The 26,437-nt window shown below is 42.7% G+C and overlaps 1 protein-coding gene across 2 annotated transcripts in view; it reads left to right on the forward strand.

Moving 5' to 3' along the window:
* B3GLCT (beta 3-glucosyltransferase) overlaps positions 1-23,910 on the forward strand; it is a 159,819-nt gene extending 135,909 nt beyond the window's left edge. For both annotated transcript variants that reach the window (XM_079773996.1, XM_079773997.1), the window contains 3 exons: positions 1,420-1,539; positions 11,710-11,854; positions 21,820-23,910. In XM_079773996.1, coding sequence (XP_079630122.1) covers positions 1,420-1,539; positions 11,710-11,854; positions 21,820-21,987 — 433 coding nt within the window. In that variant the 3' untranslated portion in view covers positions 21,988-23,910. The remainder of the gene's footprint in view (positions 1-1,419; positions 1,540-11,709; positions 11,855-21,819) is intronic.
* Positions 23,911-26,437: the final 2,527 nt, after the last annotated feature.

Consider the following 26,437-nt stretch of genomic DNA (forward strand, 5'->3'; position numbering starts at 1 on the left):
GAAAAAAATAGAACCAGAGGCATGGAACATTACAACAGACAGGTATGTCAGAGGGGAAGGGGGTGGGAGGGATTGGATAAAAGAAAGTGAAGAGATTAGCCTAAGAAGATACATGCATAGCCCATGGTTACAGACAACAGTGTGGTGAAGTCCAGGGCAGGTGGGGGCAGTGGCTGGGAGGAATTGGACAAAGGAGGGGGAAATGGGGGACATCTGTCATAATGTCAATAATAAAAATAAAAAAATAAAAAATATATTATTGGATTTAAAAAAAAAATGTAATCCAAAGTTATTCACCAAGGAACACTGACCAATGTCATGAGGGAACCTGTATTGGGTGGTGTGGAAGCTCTAGATTAGAAGAAAGAGTGGAAGGACTTTATAAGGCATTTGTAAGTGGTACAAGTTCTCACCACATTGAAAAACTGGTTTTTCTTAACATCAACCTTTGTGTCACCTTTAAAAGTTACTTCTAGATTTTATTTTCCTGTGAGATCTTTTTATCCTCACAATAACTATAGTTGCAGGAATTTTTCTGACCAGCCCTTGAATCTTCTTTTTGCGCCCTGTAAGCTGTCATTGTTGACACATGATGAATAAGTATCGGAGCCAGATATACAGACATGAAAAGACCACAGACTAGGGCACTTTACTCAAGGGAAAACTAAGCTGTGCATCATAATTGGAGTGTTTCCTGGAAACCCTGCTCATCCAAGTTACCTTCCTCACCTCTCACCTGCCAGATACCCTAATATGGATCTCATTTATTCCTCAAAAGTTCCTTTATTGGCTATCAAGAATGAAGAACTCTGCCTGGTCAGGTAGTGCAGTTGGTTAGAGTGTCATCCAGATATACCAAGGTTGCAGATTCAATCCCCAGTCAGGGCACATACAAGAATCAACCAATAAATGCATGAATAAGTAGGACAACAAATTGTTGGTGTTTCTCTCTCTCTCTCTCTCTCTCTCTCTCTCTCTCTCTCTCTCTCTCCCTCCCGTACCTCTCTCTCTCTCTCCCGTACCTCTCTCTCTAACATGAATTTAAAAAATACAGCAAGTACATCTGAGGAGATGTGACGATTAGTTCACACTCCCTGTGGAACAGGATGGGTAGAAGTGAGTTATATAGTACACTTGCTATATCACCTTCTTCATAAATCAGCCAGCCAACCTGTGCTGCCAGGGGCTTATTAAAACGGGGGGTAAGGCTTGTGTTTCTCAGTTTCCTGTTTTCAATAATGTACAGTGTTTAGTTCTTTTTATTTTCTTATAAAAAATTAATTCCTTCTGTAAATCACTTGAATTTCATGTCTGAATAATTTCAGTATTGTATTCCATAATATAACCTGTGGGCATAAGAACCATACAAATATTTACTGAATTAAATAGTTATTGCTTATGTTCCCTTTTGAATCCTAGCATCTCCAGGCTCCAGCACTTGCTTAGCTGCTACGAGTCCGGTGAACCAGTGTTCCTGGGAGAGCGCTACGGCTATGGTCTGGGCACTGGCGGCTACAGCTACATCACAGGAGGAGGAGGGTAACTATGAGCATGGCTTTTTGCTAATTCTCTCCACATTGCACTTCTGTTTCTGAATGCAGGGCTGGGTCTGTGGTGGTGTTCTGTAAATGGTAGCTGGAAGTGAACATCAATTTGTTAACCATAGTAAGGAATATTTTATATCTTGAAGAGACAATATAAAAATGTATGTCAAGGTATTTGGTAGAAATGTCCCTGTAGTAATGCTAGCTTCTGGGCAGCCAGTTAGTTTTGATTGTCTGTTTAAATGGAAAAAAAAATTGAATATAGATTTTATTTTCAGAAAACAAGTCATCAGATTTTTAAATGATCTAGTGCTTACAAATCATATTTGGGAAAAGAGTAATGTAGAAGTTTAGACTCAAACAATTAAGTGATGTTTGTATAGGATTTATAGGTTTCAAGTAACAGTTAAAATCAAAGGTTGGGAGTTGTTTTCTAAGACTTTTTTATTGACTTTTAGAGAGAGGAAGAGAAAGGGAGAGAAAAATCAATGCATCAATGGGACAGTGAGACATTGATCAGCTGCCTCCCTCCTGCATGTCCCCACTGGGGCTTGAGACTGAAACCCAGGCACATGCCCTGACCAGAACCTGAACTTGCAACCACCACCGTACCTTAGTTACCAAGTACTAGAGGCCTGGTGCATGGATTCATGCACATTGAAAGGAAATTAATTAGAAGAAATATTTTAGAGGCTGGGGAAGGTCAGTGGGAGGTTAGTCAGCCAGGGATAGACTGCGGGAAGGCTCCAGGACATGTCCGGCCCGTCTTGTCCAGTCCTGATCGGCCAGACCCTAGCAACAAGCTAACGTACTGGTCAGAGCATCTGCCCCCTGGTGGTCAGTGTGCATCATAGCGACTGGTTGAATGGTCAAATGAACGGTTGGACACTTAGCATATTAGACTTTTATTATATAGGACTAGAGGCCCGGTGCATGAAAATTCATGCACTGGGCAGGGGGGTCCCTCAGCCCGGCCTACCCCCTCTCACAGTCCGGGAGCCCTCAGGAGCAGGAGGCAACCCGGTGATCAGGGGAAAGTGACGCCCTCATCATACCTCTGCTGCTGCCACTGCCAGCAGCGCAAGCCTCGGCCGGCCCAGGTTACCTGAGCCTTGGGTGGCCCTGGGTGGCTAGGCAAATGCCATCCGAGGTTTGCCTGTGCCCTGGGCAGCTGGGGGGCTGAGGGGACTGGGGGACTCCAGAGGCAGGCGTACAGAGTGGCCGGGCCCATCTGGGGGTGAGCCAAGCCTCTCTGCCCACCTGCCGCCCCAGTGGAGCTGAGGGGACTGGGTGTCACTATCTTGTGGCTGTGGGTGCCTCCATCTTTTAGGGTGTGGCAGTCAATTAGCATATTCCCTCCTTATTGGCTGTGGGCACCACCGTCTTTGCAATGGTGTGAGGGTCAATTAGCATATTCCCTCTTTATTAGATAGGAGAGTAATTTAAACTCATTCAACAGGAGTTTGTTGAATGACTATTATGTTTTGGGCAAAATTCTAGGCACTAGATTATAAACTTCTGAAAGGCTAGGACTTTATATTTTTGCTTTGCAGTCCTCAAGATAAGAACAGCTCCTACTAAAGGGGCTAAAGAATCATATTCCGGTGTTCCAGTTTGGTCTATCTGATTCAGTTGTGTATGCAACATGGTCATGGGGGTGGCTCTTTCACAGTGATAACCAAGCTTGGGCAGGAGGACTGACCTTTCTTCAGCAGTGGCATGCATCTACCTAAGGTCGTGAGCAATAGGAGATAGGGGTCCACACAGGCCTTTGAAAAGAGGTTAAAAGGTAAGGCTGAGTACCGACCCTTTCATTAAAAAAAAAAAATGTTCAAGCTCTTTGCAGCCTTATGGTAAAGCATTTAGTTTTCTGGGTGAAGTGTTGGAGTCAGTTAAGGCATAGTACCTATTAAGCCAGAACTTTCCCCTTTTGAAAGGGGCCCTAGTGTTTGTATATGGGCTTATATATTTTGTGGCACAAAGGTGTTAATACACTTTTAAGCTAGAAGTGACTTTTTGTGTGCTTTCTGCAAGCAGACTCTTTAAAGATATCCTATATAATAAAACCTTAATATGCAAATTGACTGAACTCCAGAACTGCCAGCAGAATGACTGGTTGCTGTGATGCACGTTGATTACCAGGGGGCAGATGCTCAACACAGGAGCTGGCCCCAGCCCGAAAGCCCCGACCAGTGGTGGTGGTGGGGGGGGGGGGGGCTGGCGAGTGGGCGGCACTAGGCCAGCCAAGGTGGGTGCCAGCAGGGGCCCACCGATTGCCCCACTGGTCGTCCCGCAGAAGAAGGTGACCAGTAGCAGAGGTGGGGGGCGGGGCCGGCGAGCGGGCAGTGCCAGGCCAGCCAAGGTGGGTGCCAGCGGGGGGCCCCCCAATCGCCCCACCAGTTGCCCCGCAGATTGGCCCTGATTGCTGGCCAGGCCTAGGGACCCTTACCTGTGCATGAATTTTGTGCACCGGGCCTCTACTGTGTGTGTATATATAATATTATTGATTTCAGAGAGGAAGGGAAAAGGAGAGAGAGATAGAAACATCAGTGATGAGAGAGAATCATGCCTCCTCATGCCACGCACTAGGGATTGAGTCTGCAACCAGGGATGTGCCCTGACCGGGAATCAAATCGTGACTGCAGGTTCATAGGTTGACACTCAACCACAGAGTGACACTGGCTGGGCTCTGTAAGCAGACTCTTTTGTTGTCTTCCTTACCTATTGGATTTGACTGTTATTTCTGAGACTGGCACTAGAGGCCTTTTGAAGCTGGGTATTATCTTAACTACCCACATTGCCTTTCACTGTTCCAGTTAATTGGTCATTCATTCAGTCAAAGAGCCAGTGTGTGACAGGCACTGGACTGGCACTTGGGATGCCAGCTTCTAGGACACTGCTGGATTGGCCCAGGCATTCACTGCTAACCCATTAAGGTGGGGCAGTCAATTGAACTTTTCCCTTGCTACTCTCTTTTCTGACACCTCCAGTTTTCCCATCTTAAAGCTTCTTCCTGTCACCACACCATCTCCCTTCTTCCCTTGAAAACATCCTAAGAGTTCACTCCTCTCACCCTTCCACTTCCTTGGTCCTCCTGCCACTGGACCTTAATCTGACTTGGGGCCAGAGTAAGCCTAGCCTTCTGCCTAAACTACCTTATCAGTGTGATCCATACAGACAAATTCATTCTAGTCTTTATCTTCTTTAACCTCTGAGCAGCCTCTGATGAAGTTGGCCATTTCTCTTACTCTCTAGAACACCCTCCCATTGTGTATTTCTGTTTTTGCTCATTCCTTCTCAGTTCCTGTTATCTATTCCATAAATGTCTGTTTTCCAGTCATCTTTTCTAGTCTCTTTTCTCTTCTCACTCTCTCACTGATCTCACCCACCCCCGTGGCTGGGTGCCAAATACACTCTAACTTCTATCATCAGCCTGGAACTCTCTTCTGACCTCCTGATTTAGATGTCCACTTACCAAAGGACTTCTCCCCGGGGATGATTCATGGCCACATAAACTCAGCAACCCCCATACTGACCTCATTGTTCCTGACGTGAGCCTCTGTTTTTCTGTCTTTCCAGTGGTCCTCCCTTTCCAGGTAAGACATCAATGTATGCCAGTTCCTACTCCAGAAATTTGTGAGTCAGCTCTTACCCTTCCTCTTCATTCCCTGCAATCGACTGGATTGCTAAATCATGTGGATTTTATCTCCTAAATATCTCTTATGTCAATACTTCTCTTGGTACCTCCACAGTTCTAATCTAGGTCACCATCATCTCCTCTGTGGTGGGTTCTGCATCAGCCTCCTGGTCTCCTTACTTCTCCATGAAGTTGTCCACACTGTAGTGAGAGAGACCTTTCTTAAAACCCTTTCTCAAAGCCCTCTCCTGCTCAGAGGCCTTCACTGGCTTCCCATTGCTTTGGTTTTTCTCCGAGAGTATGAACCCTTTTTTACTTTTAGCCTTTTAAAAAAATATATTTTTTTATTGTTGATAGTATTACAGATGTCTCCCATTTCCCTCCCCCCATCCTTTACCCCCTTTCTGCCAACCCCTACCCATGCCCCCAGGTCTTCATTACCCTATTGCCAGTTCCATGGGCTATGCATATCTATCATCTAATAAAGAGGGAATATGCTAATTGGCTCTCATGCCATCGCAAAGATGTCAGCGCCCACAGCCAGTAAGGAGGGAATATGCTAATTGACTGCCTCACCCTCAAAGTTGGTGGTGCCCACAGCCAATAAGGAGGGAATATGCTAATTGACTGCCATACCCTCAGAAATGGTGGCGCCAACAGCCACAAGATGGCAGCGCCCAGTCCCCTCAGCCCCGCTGGGGCACATGCCTCCGGAGTCCCCCAGTCCTTTCAGCCCCTCAGCCGCCCAGGGCCAGCCCAAGGCGCAGGCAAGCCTCAGATGGCAGCTGCCCAGCTGCCCAGGGCTGGCCTGAGGTGCAGGCAAGCCTCAGATGGTGGCTCCCAGCCACCCAGGGCCACCTGAGGCTCAGGTAACCAGAGCCGGCCGAGGCTTGCACTGCCAGCAGTGGCAGCAGCAGAGGTGTGATGGGGCGTGCCTTCCCCTGATCGCTGGGTCGCCTCCTGCCCCTGAGGGCTCCTGGACTGTGAGAGGGGGCAGGCCGGGCTGAGGGACCCCGCCTCCAGTGCATGAATTTTCATGCACCGGGCCTGTAGTATCTTACATAATAAAAAGGTAATATTTAAATTACCATCACTCCGCTACGCCCATGATTGGGCCAGCGGGAGACACAGGGGGCGGGACTTGGGGTGGCTGGGGTGGTGATTGGGCCGGCAGGACGCTGAGCTCGCTTTGCCAGCGGCGACGCGAGCTCAGCGTCTGCGCCATGGCTGTGCTGCGGCACAGACAGGCCTCTGGGGCAGCGAGCCGAGCTGGCATTTTGGAGGTTTGGAGGCGGCAGGCGGTGGGTGGGCGGCGCGGCTCCCTGGGGAGGAGTCTGGCGGCAGTTGGGCCGCAGGAGCACGTGGCGGCGGCCCCAGCCTTCCTGGGCGGGAGGCAAAGGCAAGACCCTGGCCTGGGCTCCGGCCGCAGGAGGACCACGCCCCTGCCCCACCTCGCCCTAGGGGCCCAGGGACTTCGGAGCTGCCGACCAGCGGACAGACAGCTTACATGTGCATGATTAAATCATGCACTGGCTTCTAGTATATATATAAGCCTAAGCGACCATTACAACTAGATGATCAAATGACCGGATGACTGGCCAGTAGCTATGATGTGCACTGACCATCAGGGGCAGATGCTCAACGCAGGAGCTTCCCCCTGGTGGTCAGTGCGCTCCCACAGCCAACCTCCCATGGCTTGCCAACCTCCCGCGGTCCCTCCCCCTGGCAGCGCCCTGATCAGCCCCAATCAGGACTAGGTGAGACGGCCCCAATTGGCCCCAATTCCTGGCCAGGCAGAGGGACCCCACCCGTGCATGAATTTGTGCACCAGGCCTCTAGTAAGTATATAAGTTCTTTGGTTTATCTCTCCAAACCTTTGGCCTTTTAAGACTAGGAGATAATCATTCAGATTTCAACAAGATAAGGCCTCATTTAACCACCCCGAGTTTGCCTAATTTACAGCCTCCCAGGTCTCCTGAGGCCACTGCCTTGGGGCCAGAGTCTCTGGCAGGTCTTTTCATCCACCCTCCTGCCTCTAGGCCATTGTCCCTAAAAGCTTCCACAACTTGCTTCCTGCCTTTGAAGTATGCTTTTCTCTAGGAATAATTTCATCTGGGCTTCATATCATCTATTTCTTCAAAAATTCCTTAGGTTAATGTGTTGTTTTTCTTGCAGTTGCCAAGGGAGTGAAAGTCTTTTGCATCCTTTTATAACCTCCCAGTGCCTCTACGTTCCACATAAAGGCTACCAGCCCTCTCATGATCTTGGCAGATGCCTCATTCATCTATACCCTGTAGCTTAAAGAATTCATGCTGAATTTACCTCAGTTCCTCAGAGGCCTAGTTTTCCCCTTATATGGCATCTGCTGGTCTCTACATAGCATTGTTCTGCAACCTCAACTTTCTGCTTCTGTCACCTGGCTAATCCTTTTTATTTTTATAGAATGGAAGGGAAGAAAGAGAGAGAAACATCAATGTGAGGGAAACACATCAACCAGTTGCCTCCTGCACATGCCCCAAGCGATGTGCCCTTGCCTGGGAATTGAACCTGTGACCTTTCAGTTCAAGGGCCAATGCTCTAACCATTTAGCAACACTAGCCATGGCTCGTTTTCATTCTTTTGGACTTGATATAGTCATTTATTTATTCCTGGGTGCCTTCAGCCTGGTCTAGCCTCTCAAATCTGTGTTGATGCCTTTCTAATGGCATACGTGGAAAGCATTATCATTTAAATGCCTAGTTACTTTTCTGTTTTCCATCTAAATTATGAATTATTTGAAGACAGTGCCTGTGTCTTGTTTCCTAGAATAGGACTCATTTTTTTTGCAAGGTGCAATGAATAACAGAATAAACAAATTTTACATAAGTAACATTGACCAGTGTACTATTCTGTTGTTAATGGCATTTTTACAAAGATGCAGAAACATTCTTCATGAGATTGTCTCATGTCAACTTTTGCTAAAATCGCCAGACTCAATGTTGAATCTGTTTCCTAGTATTGCTTAGACTTTTCCAATGGTCTAGTTGAAAAACCAACATCTTATCTTCCTTCCTTCCTCCCTCCCTCCCTCCCTCCCTCCCTCCCTCCCTCCCTCCCTCCCTCTCTCTCTCTCTCTCTCTCTCTCTCTCTCTCTCTCTCTCTCTCTCTCTCTCTCTCCTTTCTTTCACAGTAAGTCAGGATCAATTAATGGCTATAAAACCAAAACTTTAAAATAATGAAATTTAGACTGGAATAGAATAAACCAGGAATATCACATGTACTTAAAGGCAAGTATTTTTTGTGAAATTTTTGTTTCCGTTTTATACACACACACAAATGTTGCAATATCAAATGTGTTTCTTGTTTTCTCACTGTGGTTTACAGTCAAGTAAGTTTTTGAAAATCGCTGTCTGAAACCATCCTGCTAAACTGGTCAGAGCTGAGTCAGGAGGAGGGTGTAACGTTTCTGAGGTGCTTTATCTTCTTTTTAAATTTTTATTGAATTTGTTGGGGTGACACTGATTAACAAAGTTCTACAGGTTTCACATGCGTAATTCTACAACACATCATCTATATACCGTATTGTGTGTTCACATCAAGGCTCCATCCATCACCATTTATCCGCCCTTTACTCTCCTCCAGTTCCCCCCACCCGAGGCGCTTTTTCTTCAATGTGTATTCTTGACTTTCTGGTACACCCTGGGCAATTCCCTGCCTCCTGTTTCAGTTTTTCTTATTTTTTAAATATATTTTTACTTTTAGAGAAAGAGGTATGGAGAGGGAGAGAGAGAAAGAAACATTAATAATGAGATAGAATCATCGGTTGGCTGCCTCTTACCCGCTCAGAGTGTACTGGGGATCAAGCCCGAAACCTGAGCATGTGCCCTGACCGGGAATTGAACCGGTGACCTCTTGATTCATGGGTTGACACTCAACTACTAAGCCACACTGGTTCGGCAGTTTTTCTTATTTTTAAATTAGTATATTATATATTAAAGGAAATCACGTTATTAGTCTTACTGCCTTTCCACATCTTTTCAATATTTAAAAGTTGGCAGATAGCAGACATACCATGGTATGACTGGTAACTTTCCATTTTGGGAGCAACTTCATTTTGAAAGAACCCATCAGCATACTAATAAACATATGTCATTAAAGGTCCTGTGTACTTAGTTTATGTGCATAATGAATGTAGGACTGCTCTGTGCGAGAAGGCACAAATAAAAATACTAATAAATATTTCACGCTTGAATTTTGTCTTCCTGTAAAGTTAATTTTTTAAAGAGTGAACCCAGATAAAAGGTCTTTCTCTTCTTTCTCATTCTACTAGATTCTGGCAAAAGGAAAAAAGAATGTATTTTTATTTAAATTGGGTTGACAATGAACAAGATCACAACTCTGATTGGAATACGAGTACACTTGTGAAATTGTCCTCGATATGGCATCAGATAGGTGGCATTTAAGGGGACTGTCTGTTTACGGTCCACTGTGTCTCCTCACATCGGCCCTATTCCCCAGGTCAGTGAGATGAGCTGGAGTTTGACACAGCCATGTACGTGTGAGGCCCAGGGCCATGGGTGGGCACTAGACTTTCTAAAAGAAAGAGAATTTATGGTGAGCTTTAAACTTGCCGTTTCCCTTTTTGTAGTTCTCCTCATACAGTCACATTTTCTTGTATAATCGTAAATAGCTTCTTTTTTCTCTTGTCTGATCATATTGTGTCTTCTGACTTGCAAGGGCAGGGAGAGCATCTCCGCATTTTTGCGTTGCCAGCTGCTTGTTCACTTACGTAGTTAAACTGCTCTGAACTGAGCCCAGCTGAGTGTGCAATCACCTTTTTGCATCAGTGATTATGTCCAAGCTTTGTCCTTTTTCCCTTCCTACTAGACTGATCCGTTGAACTCTTCCTCCTTCAGGAAGAAGATCTTTGCAAAGGGAGCTTCATTCTCACTTGTTTGATACATCAAACTTTTATTTGGTGCTCACTGTGTGTGAGGCCCTATATTCGGCGGTGGGAGTATATAGATAAATTTTAGATATTTTTGCCTTCAAGAGTGTTGTTACTTATTGGGAATGAAGTTGTGAACCATATTTGTCCCTTAAGCCTTATTGCTATTGGGTTATTTATTATATGAAATAATCCATTACCACCCTAGGACCAGAAAGGAAACCAGAAACCAATCTGTGTATTTAAAAGGGGAATTTATTTCAGGAACTTGGTACAAAGTGTTAGAAAAGGGCACAGTGGCCTTTCCTAGAGGTTGGTAACCAGAGAAAGCTATTATTGCTCCTATGGCTGGAGGATCAAAGCAAATGCCATTTTGTGGAGCCCATTTGTGTGGGCTACTACGGTTGCTGCTGTCGGTCACAATGCTGCATCTGAGCCAGACCCAGGACTTGCTCCTCGCTCCTGCTGTGGGTCTGCTGCCAGTGTTCTGCCGGAGCCCCAGAGACTGCAGGTGCAGAGGCCTCCCCCAGGGTTGTGCCTTCTGTGTAAGCCAGGACAGGCTGGTGAGGGAGTCTGGAAAGCAGGAGTGGGCATGAGTCCCATCAGAAAGTACCCAAAGCATCAGATCAAGGTCCATCAGAGCCCTGTTTGAGGCTAATCAGTCTCTCTTCCTCCCTCTGTTTTCTTTTTTCTCTTTCTCAAAATCATGTTATGGAAGCTTCTATAGACTTAGATTTGATCTCATTGTCGGTCGTTGCCTATATGAGTGAGGTATCTACTTTTTCTGGGCCCATCTACCTGCTGGGAGTGTAGACTTTGTTACTGATCTCACGGAGATTTTGGAACTAAAGAATGATGCCAGTCTGCAGTGGCATATAGAAAAAGGACATGGCATGGTATTAGCAAGAAACATATAAAGAAATAAAACTACCTATTAGATAAATAAGTGATTTTTCTTTCATAGGGAAGCACAAAAGTCATGTCCCCCAGAATTTATATTAAATATTTAATACTGCTGAGATCACATTTTTCCTATCAGAAATGTGGCCTTGGAATGATATTTTTTTATTCATATTAACTAGAGGCCTGGTGAACGAAATTCGTGTGTCCCTCAGCCCAGCCTGCACCCTCTCCAATCTGGGACTCCTTGAGGGATGTCCATCTGCCCATTTACGGGCAGTCGGACATTCCTCTCACAATCCAGAACTGCTGGCTCCCAACCGCTCGCCTGCCTACCAGCCTGATCACCCCCTAGCTGCTCCCCTGCCAGCCCGATTTCCCCTAACTGCCCTCCCTTGAAGGCCTGGTTGCCCCCAACTGCCCTCCTCTGCTGGCCTGGTCACCCCCAACTGCCCTCCTCTGCTGGCCTGGTTCCCTCCAACTGCCCTCCCCTGCTGGCCTGATCACCCACAACTGCCCTCCCCTGCTGGCCATCTTGTGGTGGCCATCTTGTGTCCACATGGGGGCAGCCATCTTTGACCACATGGGGGCGGCCATCTTGTGTGTTGGAGTGATGGTCAATTTGCATATTACTCTTTTATTATATAGGATGGTTTCAAGGGGCAGCTGTAACTCTTATGTCTGCTCTGATTTCCCACTAGAATGGTCTTCAGCAGAGAAGCCATCAGGAGACTTCTAGCCAGTAAGTGTCGTTGCTACAGCAATGATGCTCCTGATGACATGGTCCTGGGGATGTGTTTCAGCAGTCTGGGAATCCCTGTGACGCACAGCCCTCTCTTCCACCAGGTGAGGAAATGTTTTTTATTCCTACCTCAGAAGGATTTCTTCTCACTGAAAGATTCTCCTCATTGCTTTTCACATATTTTTCTGGAAACAGTCTTAAGAACCACATGGACAGGCTCTGCAGGCATTCTTACTGACCACTTTGTCCAGAGGGTTGATGCTGTACCATGGGCAGCATGTAGATGGAAGGCAGAACAATGTAGAAAATGAAATGGTGTTTGACCAGGACCCTTGGCTATAACAACAGGGAAAATTTGCTCTCTTCCCCCTTTCTTTTATTTTTATTTTTTTTAGTTAAAGAGTTGATGGTATTTAAGAATTATTAGAAACTAGAGGCCCAGTGCACGAAATTCGTGCACAGGGGGGGTGTCCCTCAGCCCAGCCTGCACCCTCTCCAATCTGGGACCCCTTGAGGGATGTCCGACTGCCCATTTAGGCCCGATGCTGGTGGGATCGGGCCTAAACGGGCAGTCGGACATCCCTATCACAATCCAGGACTGCTGGCTCCCAACCACTTGCCTGCCTGCCAGCCAGCCTGATCACCCCCTAATGATTCCCCTGATAGACGCCTAACTGCTCCCCTGCCGACCCAATTACCCCTAAATGCCCTCCCCTGCCAGCATGGTCACCCATACTGCCCTCCCCTGCCAGCCTAGTTGCCCCTAACTGCCCTCCCCTGCAGGCCTGGTCACCCCAAACTCCCCTCCCCTGCTGGCCATCTTGTGGTGGCCATCTTGTGTCCACATGGGGGTGGCCATCTTTGACCACATGGGGGTGGCCATCTTGTGTGTTGGAGTGATGGTCAATTTGCATATTACCTCTTTATGAGATAGGATATACAGGCTTGACCTAATATTGTCTTGCAAGCCATCAAATGTATGTAATTTTATACTGTCGTCCATTTTTATACTGTCCATTGGCTACCTTTTTATTGGGCTTTACCCCCTTTGGTTGCTATTAAACGGAGTGGCTAAACTTTATAAATATCAATAAGCATATATTCTGGGGGTCATAGAAAAGAAGAGACAAGATGATGTTTACCAGGGGTGGTTGGTGCTATAGCTTCACCATACTGCAGTTTGGGGTTGGAGAAGGCAATTTTTCTGCATTACTTTTAGTAGTTTTTTAAGAATCAGGTCAGTGGATGTCCTGATATTATAAGAATAATAGCAGATATACTTTATCTAAAAATAAGCATAGCCCACAGACATTCAGTGTTCTTCTTCAATACAAAGCTTTTTGAAATTTGAAATGTAGGAATGCATGTCTATCTTCAGTGCTCTCCTTATATTGAAAAGTTTGTCTTTATGCTTTATTTAGTAGCCAGCAGCAAACGCTATCATAGCAATATAGAAAATTGAGCGTGACAGAAATAGCATTATAGAAAGTAATGTGAACAAGGTAAAGAAGGTATTTGCATCAAAAACACAGAATCCATTTCCACATTTTTGTGAACCACAAGGAAGAATAAAAAAAATAGACCTTAAATAATAAGAAATGCATGAGAAACCTCCTTCATGGTACCAGTCAGAAGATACTTATCCATCTTTTAAAACTTTGAGTGGTCTTACCCATTTTAAATCTATGTGTTGTGTTATATTGACTTAGAAAAGCAAGTTATTCTCTCTGGCTTTCTCTCTTGCTCTATCTCATGTTTCTCTCATAGAAAAAGAAGGGTGATTAAAACTTCTGGTGTATAAGGGAAATATATTTTCTTTGTTTAATATGTCTTGGATTTTTATGACAAACTTTTTTACTTAGGGAAAGAATACATGAGTAAATAACATGATAAGGAGAAAAGAAAGATGGAAATTATCCTTGAGTAAAAGTCCTTTGAAGATTGTTGTTCCATACATCATAAAACTCTTGATTTCTGTAGATCACATAATAAATTTTAAGCCTTTCCAAAATCATAAAATTTACTTAAAACCTGACCTCCCAATAGGTACTGTGATACCTTTCTGTTCTTAAGCCCTTTTAGAGAATGTGCTGTGATTTGAATTTACTTTCCATTTGTAAGGTGTGAACACTGATCCAAAAACTATATTTGTTCATATTGAGAAAGAGATATGAGGCAAAAAGAAAAAATCTAGGATTCCTGATGAGTTAGAGATGCAATGGGCATTTGGAAGCCGTCCCAGATGCAAAGTTGCCTGGGTCACTCTCCTCTTTTTAGTCAGGGAAGGTTATGGTAAAATTATAGGTTTAGAAGGGAGCTTTAAGAAATGTGTATCCTACTAATCCCTTTGTTACAAACAAAGTTCCCAGAGCATATGGTTTTCTGTTCTTCCAAAAAGATATGCTACTGATGGGTATGGCAACATGCAATGGCCAGTGAACCCTCTGCAGAAAATTGTCTGAATAACCATTTCCAGATTCTGAAAAACAACCAGAAGCATTTACTGCTGAAAAACTGCTATACTTTTGGGTAAGAACAACAGTGTCTGAGGTCTTCTGAGCCCTTTCTGCCTGAAGTCCCCCCAGTTTTACCGGTTGGGCCTGGATGGAGAGAACACCAGTTTTGCTGTCAGAGTCAGTGAACTTGATTTGGGGAGGGAGAGATGAAACTAAAATTGTTAACTAAAATTGTCAAATTTGATAGGAAACAAACAAGAAAAACATGCACCTTTTTCTGGCCTGAAGTTGCAATCTAGGATACAGTAAAGGATGTACTAGTCAAAAATGTAATAATACCCAATACCCTGGAAATGAGAGAGCAAGAGTATTAATAGGAAAGCTCTACACAATTCTTGGCCTGCTAAGAAACTATGCGTACGGTAGTCCAATATATCTAATCCATTATATCTAATCCCATCAATATAGTCCAATATATCATATTTTCCGATGTATAAAACGACTTTTTAACCCAGGAAAATCTTATACGCCCAGTCGTCTTATATGCCGGAAAATACGGTACATGCATAGGACCGTGGATGAGCCTAGTAGAAAGTAAAAGCCAAAACATATTTGGGAACCCACTGAAGCTTTGAATGTATTTTCCAACCCACACATTGGTAGGAACCTGATGGACTCGAGGTGTTTGAATGCAACACCAAGCTATTCAAGCACAAGGATAACTTCTAGCAAGCCACATAAAAATAAGTACTAAACTTGAATGGAGATACCAGCAGCCATGCACTGCAGGAAAAAAGATTCCACAGTGTAAGTCCAGGCAAGTTACTTTAAAAAAAAAAAAAAAGGAGTAATGGTACACAGATTTATGAGTTGCTCTAATACATTATCTAAAATAATCAGTTACAAAAATTATTATGAGACAAGCAAAGAGACATACTCGGGCGAAAATACAATCAATAAAAACTGACTTTGATTGGGACCAGATGGTGGAATTGATAGACAAAGACTTCAAATGAGTTAATAATACTATAGGCACATAATTAAAGGAAACAGTGTTCATATAATTAAAGAAAAATATGATGACAATGACAACAGATAGCATATCTTAATAGAAAAATAGAAACTGTGATAAAGAACCAGATGAAAATTCTATTGTTGTAACACCTATTAACTAAAATGAGACATTATGTAGATGTACTTAACAGTAAATTTGAGATGGCAGAAAAAACAATTAGTGAATTTGAAGGCAAACCAATGGAAGTGACTTAATCAAAGACAAGAGAGAAAAAAGACTGAAGAAAAATGAACAGAGTCTCCTTAGAGACATAAGTAAACCATAGAGTCTATCCACATACATTTAATGAGAGTACTAAAAAAAGAGGGGAGAGAGAATTGGCCCAAAAATATTTTTTTTAAGAAATAAGAGTTGAAACCTACCAAATATGATGTAAACATTAATCTATAGACCCATGGAGCTCAACAAAACTCAAGTGGGATAATTATAAAAAGAATCACAAACTGTTGAAAGACAATGAAGAAGTAAAAAATCTTAAAAAATATAAAAAAGCCTAATGAAAAGGGAAACAAAAAATAAGATTACTTGCTGATTTATTTTTTATTATCCTATATAATAAAAGCCTAATATGCTAAGTGTCCGGTCGTCAGGTTGGCCATTCAACCAATCAAAGTGTAATATGCTAATGATATGCTAAGGCAGCTCAACTACTCGCTATGACATGCACTTACCACCAGGGGGCAGACAGTCGACCAGTTGACCAGTCACTATGATGTGCACTGACCCCCAGGGGGTAGACTCCGACTGGTAGGTTAGCTTGCTGCTGGGGTCCAGCCGATCAGGACTGAGCGAGACAGGCCAGACACACCCTGGAGCCCTCCTGCGGCCCCTCCCAGCTGGCCAACCTCCCATGTTCCTTCCCAGCCCTAACTGTGCACTGGTGGGGTCCCTCGGCCTGGCCTGCACCCTCTCGCAATCCAGGCTGAGGGACCCCTTCCCTGAATGCATGAATTTCATGCACTGGGCCTCTAGTAAATAATAAAAGCCTAAAGGCAATGAAAAAAGAACTAATCAAGCAATGATTCTATATCCAGTAAAACTTTCCTTCCAAAATGGAAGTGTAATAAAGACATTCCCAGATAAACAAAAAGTGAGAGAATCCTTTGCTAGTAGACATTCCCTGCAAGAAAAACTAAAGGAAATCCTTTGAGCTGAAAGGATGTAATACCATATGGTAATTGGAAGATATCAGAAGGAATGAATAATGCTGGAAAGGGTTAACATGAGGGAAAATATAAAAGAGTGCATTTGTATGTATTTATACATATGTGTATATATATGCATATAAATATAATTAAGAGAAGAAAAATGTGTGTAAGTGTAAATACATAGCAATATTAGAAGATTCAATATTGCTATGATGGAAATTTTCACTGTTGATTTTTAAAAATTCACTAAAATGTTTATTAATTTCTTATATTTTTAAAATTTACTTTATTAGTTATATTCTAAATGTGTACATGAAATGTTCTGGATCAGAGAGATTTTTAAATTAAATTCCTCACAGTAAATAATAAGCACACCTTGACCCTCCTCTTCCACCACTCTTTGACCTGGCTTTTTCCTCTAGGGCAATATTGATGAGAGACAGGTCACTTGTCCTATACAAGTAGCCAGATACCCATAGGCAAGGGATAAGAAAAAATCATTTTCTCTGTTTATAAAGGTGGGGGAGGCTGCTGTCCCTTTCCCCTTTTGGTGTACAAAAAAAAAAAATCTCTTCAGGGACCATATTCCTTTTTGAAAATGCAATTTTATACCTAGGGTGATAGTGTTCAGGTCTTCCTGGCACCTTAGGGCTTAACCTAGGGACTAATGCAAGGATGTAACATTGGCCTTCTCCAAAAGATAAGGCAAGTAATACTGTCATTTTGGGTCAGAGCAATTAGCTAGACAAATAGCTACAAATTTGATTCTCATGGGATATGAGGTGTTTCTAGTGGGCAGCTTTAAAGCTTTTCTTTTCTTCTTCTTCTTCTTCTTTTATTTTTTTTTTACATGAAAACAAATTTAGGGAAATTTTCTTTTCCCACACTCCTCAAATTGATCTAAAGATTCAGTGAAATCCATATCAAAATCATAGCAGGCTTCTTTATAAAAATTGACAATTTGATTCTCAAATGTATATGGAAATATAAAATATTTTTAAAAGGAGATAAAAATTGGAGGATTTATACTTACAGGTTTCAAAACTTATAAAGCTACAATAATCAAGACAATATGAAATTGGTATAAGGATGAACAATGGACCTGGATAGAGATTCTAGAAATAAACCCTCCCGTTTATGGTAAAGGTGCCAAGGCAACCAGTGGGGAATGGAACAAATGGTGCTAGAATAATTATATATATCCACGTAGAACCTTACCTCACACCATACACAAAAATTAACTTAAAATGGATCATAGTACAGAATATCAGAGCTAAAGCTGTCCACTTCTGGAAGAAAACATAGGGATAATTCTTTGTGACCTTGAGGCAGATTTCTTATGGCGTCAAAAGCATGATCCACAAAAAGAAAAATTCACAAATTGAGCTTCATACACATTTTTAAAACTTTGCTCTTCAAAAGATATCATTAAGAAAAAAATATCCAAGTCATATACTTGGAGAAATACTTGCAGTTCATATATCTGAAAGAGGACCTGTGTCCAGAATATGTAACAATCTTTTATAACTCAATAAGAAAACAAACCATGCAGTTTAAGATGGGCAAACGTTTGAATAGACATTTCACTACAGAAGATACATGAATAGCTAATAAGTGCATGTAAAGATACTCAGTGTTATCAGTCTTTAGAGAGAAATGTAAACTAAAGTCTGTATAAGGCACCACCATACATCTACTAGAATGGCTAAGCAGAAAGACAGACCATACCAAATGTTGATGAGGATTTGGAAAACTGGATCTCTCCTCTATTTCTAATGGGAATATAAAAGACCATCACTTTGGAAACATTCTGGCAGTTTCTTAAAAGTTAAACATACACATGGTAGGCAATTTATGACATAGCTCTCAATGGTACCCTCCTGCTGGTGTTCACACCCTTGTGTAATCCCCTCCTCTTGGCTATGGGTCAGTAGAGTATGGCAAAAATGATGGGATGTCTCTTCTGTAGTTAGGTGACTTCCATCTTCCTTGCAGACTCTCCCTGTGGCTTTTTTGGTTTGCAAGGTTTGATAAAGCAAGCTGCCCTGGGGGCAAGGAAGTGAGGCCCTCAGTCCACTGGCCCACAAAGAACTGAATACTACCATGACCACCAAGTGAGCCTGGAAGGGGCTCTTTTCTCAGTTGAGCCTCTGATGAAACCACATAGCCTGGGCTGGCATCTCCTGAGAGATTATGAAGCTGAGCTCCCAGCTAAGTGTGTCCAGATTCCTGACCTGTGAAAGCTGTATGATCAGAAATGTGTGTTGTTTGTGTTGTATTTCCACACAATGCAATATTGCTCAGCAGTAAGAGGAATGAACCATTGATATATGCAACTGTGCTAAATGAAGGAAGCCAGGCACAAAACCTATCTACACTAATAAAAGAGAAACATGCAAATTTACCATCACTCCGCTATGCCCACCAGCCAATCAGAGCGAGTATGCAAATTAGCCCAACAAAGATGGTGGTTAATTTGCATATGCAGGTGCAGAGCGAAGACTGAAGGCAGCGTAGAAGGAAGAGGGAGGGAAAGTGGAAAGCAAGGCAGCGGCGGCAGGAGGGAAAGTATGGGGCGGCGACAGCAGGAGGGAAAGCGCGGGGTGGCGGCAGCGGGAGGGAAGCCCGCCTCGGTGGGCTTCGCTTCCTTCTCTGCTTCGCTCAGGCCACAGGAAGCCCTATTCTTGCAGGAATCTTCCTGCAACGGGCCTCTATTATATATATAAACGCCTAAGTGACTGTCAGACCGTTTGACCAGTAGCTATGATGCACAATTACCACCAGGGGGCAGACGCTCGACACACAGGCATGGAAACATGGAACAGACTGATGAATCTCAGAGGAAAGTGGGGCGAGGGGAGGGTGGGAAGAGATTAACCAAAGATCTTATATGCATACTAGAGGCCTGGCCTGTGAGGATTGGGCTGAAACCAGCAGTCCAACATCCCCCGAGGGGTCCTGAATTGCATGTGAGAGGGAGCAGGCCAGGCTGAGGGACCCCACTGGTGCACGAATGTGTGCACCGGGCTTCTAGTTCATACTATATGATTCCACGGATAAGAAAGTTTTAGAAAAGGCAATACTATAGAGAAAAAGCAAATCAGGTTTCCTGGGTCTGCCAGTGGGGGCAGGGATTGGCTACAAGCGCTTGCCAGGGAATTATAGTGTTCTAAAACTGGATTTGTGGTTGGCTGACTGTATATTTACCAAAAAATTTCAAACTACCATAATTGTGTGTGAATTGTATGCATATAAAGTATACCTCAATACAGCTATAACACATTGATATTTGTATAAGGAAATACAGTTTTAATCTCCATTTGTTGTACTATTTTGTGTGCTCTAATCTTTACAGGTAAAAGGTGTTAATTTTGCCCAATTTATGTTCTTGTGCTGACCCTGCCCATTTTGGATTTCCTTTTGGCATTTTGGGCACAGAGATGTGATTATGAGAGGCTATAACATCTCGATGTTATAGATGCCTCTTTGGATCATTTCACTTTTCTAGTTTGTCATGTTCTTTTCTGTGACCTCATTTATCAGATATGATTCGCACCTTCTAATGCTTGTTAGGCCAGCACTTTCCTTGCATACAGGGCTCCTGAGAAGCAGTTATCACTTTAAATTATATTAATAGAGGGAAAGACAGAAGGTAGCCTCAGACTTTAAAAGTTTGTAGATCCATACAATTATTTTCTTTTATTAACTTGGAGAAATAAATTGATTGTCAGTTTCTTTTTATTTGGCAAGAAATTAATAAAGAGAAAGGTGTTATGCATTTTTTCCCTCCTGTTAGGCATATCTGTATCTCCCAGCTTCATTTCTAAATGTGAAAAACAAGCAGTGATTTGTTTCTACTGCTTTTTTTCTTTCATTGGGGCCATTGTGGGATTATCTGAGAACTGAATTGGGAGTAAGTTTCTCCTAGGATTTCTTTCCTGCCAGCAAACTCTCAGAGGGCCTTGCTAATAAACATCACACAATATATGAATTCCCTCAGCTAATATTCAAAACATTCCCAACTCAATTAGACCTAAATCCAGTATATTTTTGCTATCTCACTTTATTTTCCTTTTTAAATTTTTAACTCTATGAGTGCTTAGAATTTTTAAAGGGAAATACAATGGCCATCCCAAATGTTGGTAAGTGTGAAGATTCTCCCCGTTCATTACTTTGAAGCCTTCCTCACAGGTATTATTGTTTGAGCACTCATATGAGCAGGATATGTGTGCTGGAGAGCTAAAGCACAGGGGGTGTGCCAGGCCTGTGCACTGACGTCCAGCTCAGGCATCCTGGTAGGACACTCAGCTAGCAACTGGTACCAGCACTTTCCCCCATTCCAACATTTGCTAGTCATACTACCCCAGGGAATTCACAACTTCTTTGAGCTCTGGTTTCCTCATCTATAAATTAGAGATGAATCATGATAATCTGATTATCTTGAAAGGGTGTTTCAAGGACTAGATTAAATAAAATTTTAATGAAAGTATCTGGGAACCATTCACAAGAGTTTAAATATTTATAAAAATTTAAGCTAAATTTAATAAAATATTAGTCTAGAGAAGACTCGTTCTTAAAATGTATCATTTCTAGTTTTACTAAGGTCTAGACTCTTAGTATTTCTAACCCAGTGAGTTATTACATAACACAGATAGGCTGTAGAAATGTATAAACAAGATGAACATTGACAGAAGATGGATGCTTTCTTTAGAGCAAACAAAACAGGATCTGGTATCAGTTTGCTTCCAAACCCTGTAAGCTACTTATTCAGTCTTGTCCATCTAGGCTATACATGATCCTACTTAAATTTCATTTAAGTTTAGAGAATTTTGAAATGATAATACAAATACTTTTTAGGCATTAAAAAGTTTTGGGTTACACAGAATGTCCATTTACACTTCTCGAACCAGATGAGATATTCAGGTAGGAGGTGAGTGAGTCACTTAGCCTCACATTCCCTCCTCTGAAAGATACAGGCATTCCTAATGAGCTGTCAGCAGGAGACAGGCAAAGGGAGCCCTGAGAATGTCCTGCCCCACCAGGCCAGAGTACCTGTACACGGACCTGGGAAATAATTTTTTTCTGCCTTTTTGCAGAAGTCCTAATAGGAACTGAAAGTACCATGCAAAGCCTTCTATATTTATTACCTGTGGTTGAGGAATCTCCCATAGAGGCATAAAGTGATGCATTTGGGATATTAAAGTACCTGGAGACACAAAGGCTACAAGGAGAGGGAACGTTTTAGTGGGACAGATTTCCTTCTTGCTTTAGATTCCCATAACCAATATCAAATATCGAAGGAATGCAATCATTTCATACATTCACATGCTATCCTGGGGCAAAATTGTTCTCAATGAAGGAGCAAGCATAATTCTCCTTTCTTCCTGCAGGCCCGGCCCGTGGATTACCCTGAGGACTACCTTTCTCACCAGGTTCCCATATCCTTCCATAAACACTGGAACAGTGACCCATTGAAGGTTTATGTCACGTGGTTGGCACCCAGCAAGGAAGACAAAGCCAGGCCAGAGACAAGAAAAGGCTTTAAAGATGAGTTATAAAGCCTGGGACCTAGGAGCACAAACAGAAGCCAAGACTTTGGCTTCCGCCTGTGTGCTGTCCACGTGCTACTTGGCATATGCCGCAGAAGCTTCCTGACTCTTGGTGGAAATCCTGTATGTGGTATTTTTTGAGGGGGGAGAAAACAGAATCATAAAGGAAACTTTTTTTTCCCTGGAAAAATCACTTGCTTTTGCATTCTGCATTGTTGTACTGTACAATGATTCCTGTGTGGTTTTCAAGCTGTGACACAGCAGCTTTATTACTATCATGGGAAAATAAATAGCACCAGAAGTCTCCTTTCTGTTCCTTCTCTTCATTATAATGAAGGTTTCAGTGGGCATGAGACCAGAGAGATGTGACTGTTTATCATTCTGTATGTGTGCCTGTGTGCGTGTCTGTGTGCGCATGTGCGTGTAGAGAGAGAGAGAGACGGAGAGAGAGAGGGAGAGAAGGAACATTGATTGACATGGATATTACCATAGTGTGAACTTTTAACTGTATCGTTGATGATGAAAATTATTTGTTGGTTACCTGATAGGAATAATGCCATACTAAGGATGATTCATAAAATATCTTAAAGAGTCTAGCTATGAAATTCCCTGTAGTCTATAATCAGGGTTGTTACGTTTTATCTCTTTTTCTGTTTGTGCCTCATAAAAAGAAAGAAGTCTTCTTTGGGAACTTGTAACTTCTTTAGTGGTTCTTCTGTGTCCTGTTTCTCCCTGAAGTACTATCTTTTCTTACCTGCTTGTAACAGGAAAGTGTGCTGGATGCTGCCAGGAAACTGTGTCCTCAATATTTAAAAACAAAGTTGTCATGTTTTATTTAAGTCATTGAACTCTATGTAAGTCTCCGAAGTGAATTAAATTAATTTGTACCTGATGTTTTGCTCTTATTTTTCTTTAAATGTTACTTAATGACTCTCTCTTAACTCAGAATAGGTATCTCTTCTAAGGTACCATGAAACCCTATTGTGAGGATAGCATGATGATTTGCCAATTTTCCTGGGCTCTTAAGAATAAAATTTGAACATAATATTGTGAAACAGCTTTAATTTTCAAATTATATCTTTAATATATAGTAATTTAACACATTTACTATTAATTTGTAAAAAGTACTCTGTCATATGATGTTTTAATTACATAATTCCATTTTCTAAAGATATTTGCAGAAAATTTGACTTCAATACATCTTAAACTAATTTTGGTATAGCAAAAATAGTTATTTTCTTTTTTAAAAATAAAAATTGCTACTTGTTAATTTTGCTTATAATGCTTGTATAGCCACGCATATGTTTTAAAGCCATACCACCGAAAGTCCCCAGGTGTAGGCTTTTTTAACAATATATTTCTCTTGTAGCTTAGATTTCACTCATTTCCAAAATGATACCAGAGGATTTACCATTTTTCCAAATCAGCAAATAACAGTACCTGTGTATTTTCAGTGTCACCTGAATGTATTGCATTTATGTTTTCTTAAAGTGGATTTTGTGGTCTGCCGAAGAAATGGATCAGGGACAGATGATCTGCTGGGTAGAAGCACCCAAGGAATTTATAGATCTTGTTAGCTGCTGCTGATGACTTCAGCATTGTTGTCGTAGCTTGGTTATTGTCATTGCTACCATCATGGTCACCTTCGTGCCATTTGTAATAATACTCCTGGAGGGCCTAGCTGCCTAGCCCAGTGGAGAACAGTCTTCAGTTCTTTCTGTGCCCGCCTACCAGTCGTCACACTTGGAAAACAGCATATTCACTTGATAGGATCAAACTGGCCTTGGAACATAAAGAAATATGTTGCGCTTCCTCTGTTATAATCAGTGCCTTCTCTTTATACCAGAGAACTTCATCTGGTACCTTCAGGCCTTTTGTGAATTATGTTTACTTTTTGGGACTATGTAAGCCTTACCACAAATAAAATGTTTTTGCCTAAGGTTCTGATTTCTCAAATGCATTTATTAGTTCAACCTAGGACGGGAGCTCAGAAGGAGTGGGGGGAGGGGATTAGAAAACTCAGAGAAAAAAGTTGGCAGCTCAGTAAAGACAGTTTTCAGAGAGAAACATTAATAAAAACCTATACCTTTAAGAGGAAACCATCAGACATTTGAAAATGTAGTGATACAGAGTCTATAAAACCATGATCTGTATTACATAATGAATTGGAGATGCTGTTTGGGAACTAATTGCCATAGAGTTCCTATCTTAGGAACTAAGTTTTTAATCTGAACTTTCCAGTAAAGATATTGTTCTATTCCTACTTCCTTCGCCTTTTTAGTAGAAATTTACTTCCAAATGGCTATTTTTATTGATATATGGAATATCAACCTCAAGGAGTTTTATGTGGAATAACTGGAATGTTTTATTTGCTTTTAAGCTATTTCTTCTGTGGCCAAAGCTAGTTATCTGACTATACAGGATTCTTTACATCTTGCAGATAAGTCAGAAGCCAGACACAAACACAACCTCTAGAGACAGAATATAAAACAACAGCACACTAGCCTGCAAGGACACTGTGCACGGGTCTGTAAATATCAGTGCTCTCTGAATACTCTGATTTATTGAATATCTTTAGTGCTCCACATCCAAGCCCTTATCATTGTTGGTCTATTTTTCCTCAAAAATGTATAATAGGCATTTGTAAGAATTTTCTATTGTCTTCCATTCATAATCAGAGATGTAATTTCTGTGAACTAAAATGATTAGATTCATTCAGCCACTGTTTAATATTCAACACTCACTATGTGCCAAATATTCTGGGATGTGCTGTTCACCACTTATCCCTGGAATCTGTGAATGCCTGGCACATGCTGGAGACTACTGTTTTATGTTCCCAAGCATTCTACAAACATGTCAGCTGCAAAATGTGTTTTCCTCCTACCTAGAAAGTGAAGGCTTTGTGTCTGGCATTTAGTCTTTCATCAGATGTTTTCACTTTAAAGGCACTCAAATTCCTGGAGGAGTAGGGGTAGGTGTAAGGAGAAGGGACAAAAACCAGTAAACAAATTAATGGACAAGATGATTTCTAATAGTGATAAATGAAGACACTAAGAACAGGGTCCTGTGATAGACTTCGGTCTGAGTTGGGGATTACTTCTGATGGAGTGGTCAGAGAGGGTCTCTGAGAACGTGATGATGGAATGAAGGTCTGACTGAATAGAAAGATTCAAGAATGCTAAGGTTATGGAGGAGAGAAAATGGCGGCCGAATAGGCAGGCTTGTCAAGCATCTCGGCCCAGGGCCATACTGGAAATACAACTAAATCGGAGAACATTCACCTGGAATTACAAACTGAGGTCCAGCTGAGGAGAAGACATATATCAAGGAAGGACAGAAAACACCTGGAGACCAGTAGGAAGGGTGAGGTAGCAAGAGGAGAGGACCCAGTTCTCAGAGGTGGCGGGCCAGCAGGCCAATAGAGGAGAGAGCACTGGGCGATGAGAGTGTCTGTTCCCGCAGAAGGCAGAGCCCAGGCTGGGCTCCACAGCCCAAAGCACCAGAGCTGTGACCCTGGCACACTTAACATCCAGCCACAAAAGGTGGCAGGACTGCTGGCTGAGGCAGAGTCTGGAGCTAGCAGACTGAAGCTGATCTGAGAGAAAAGCCACAGTTTCTGTCTTTTTGTTTTTCTCTAAACGCAGAGCACAGGAGTTTTCATTTGCAGCTACTCACCCAAGGATTTGGTGCAGGGAGGGAGGTATGGACTTTAGGTGCCTGAAGAGAGGCTGGGGTGGGAGATAGGGCAGGTAGACGTGGAAAAGCAGTAGCCAGGAGTCCTGCATTTGGTAGTCAAAAAAAGTCCAAACCTAACCAGCCATTTTTCTTGAGAGGAGCTAGCCCCTCCCAGAAGCCTCAGGAGACCTGCATGCCACACCCTGTATTTTGAGCTTTTCAGAGGAAACAAAGGCATAAGCCAAGCTTACAGGTCTGAAGAGTCTCAAGGAGCCCTCTGTGACTGGATTAGAGAAGGGGCTGTCTGCCCCGCTATTGTGGGAACCAGACTGATAAAAACTCCAGGTTCCCAGTCTACCCCATTGGTCTCCATACAAGGATCTTTGTCCAGCCAAGGGCAGAGTAAGATTTAGGCCACTAGTGGAAGAGGAGCTCTGGGACAGGAAAACACACCCACCACATTCCCTGAGAGCTAAACAGCACCTCCTCTGCTTAAAGCCCTTTCAGAAACAGACTTTTAAGTGATTAAGATTGACAGCTGGCTAGCAGGCAAAGGCAGGGAGAGGTGGAGCACAGGGAAATAGGGAGAAGTTAGCAGACCCAGCCCTGAGCCCCATGCTGCTAACAAACCTACTTTAGGGGGCAGATTGGCCCCTCCTGTGGATCGCTGGGAACATTTGCAGGTTGCTGAAAGCCAAGACAGAGCCCGACAGTGGTTAGCTCCTAAGTACCTAACAGGAAGCCCAGAATTGGCAGACAGAACAGAAGAGTGGGGTCCAAAGCA

The sequence above is a fragment of the Cnephaeus nilssonii genome (genome assembly GCF_951640355.1).
Source record: "Cnephaeus nilssonii genome assembly, chromosome: 6".
Taxonomy (NCBI): Eukaryota; Metazoa; Chordata; class Mammalia; order Chiroptera; family Vespertilionidae; genus Cnephaeus; species Cnephaeus nilssonii.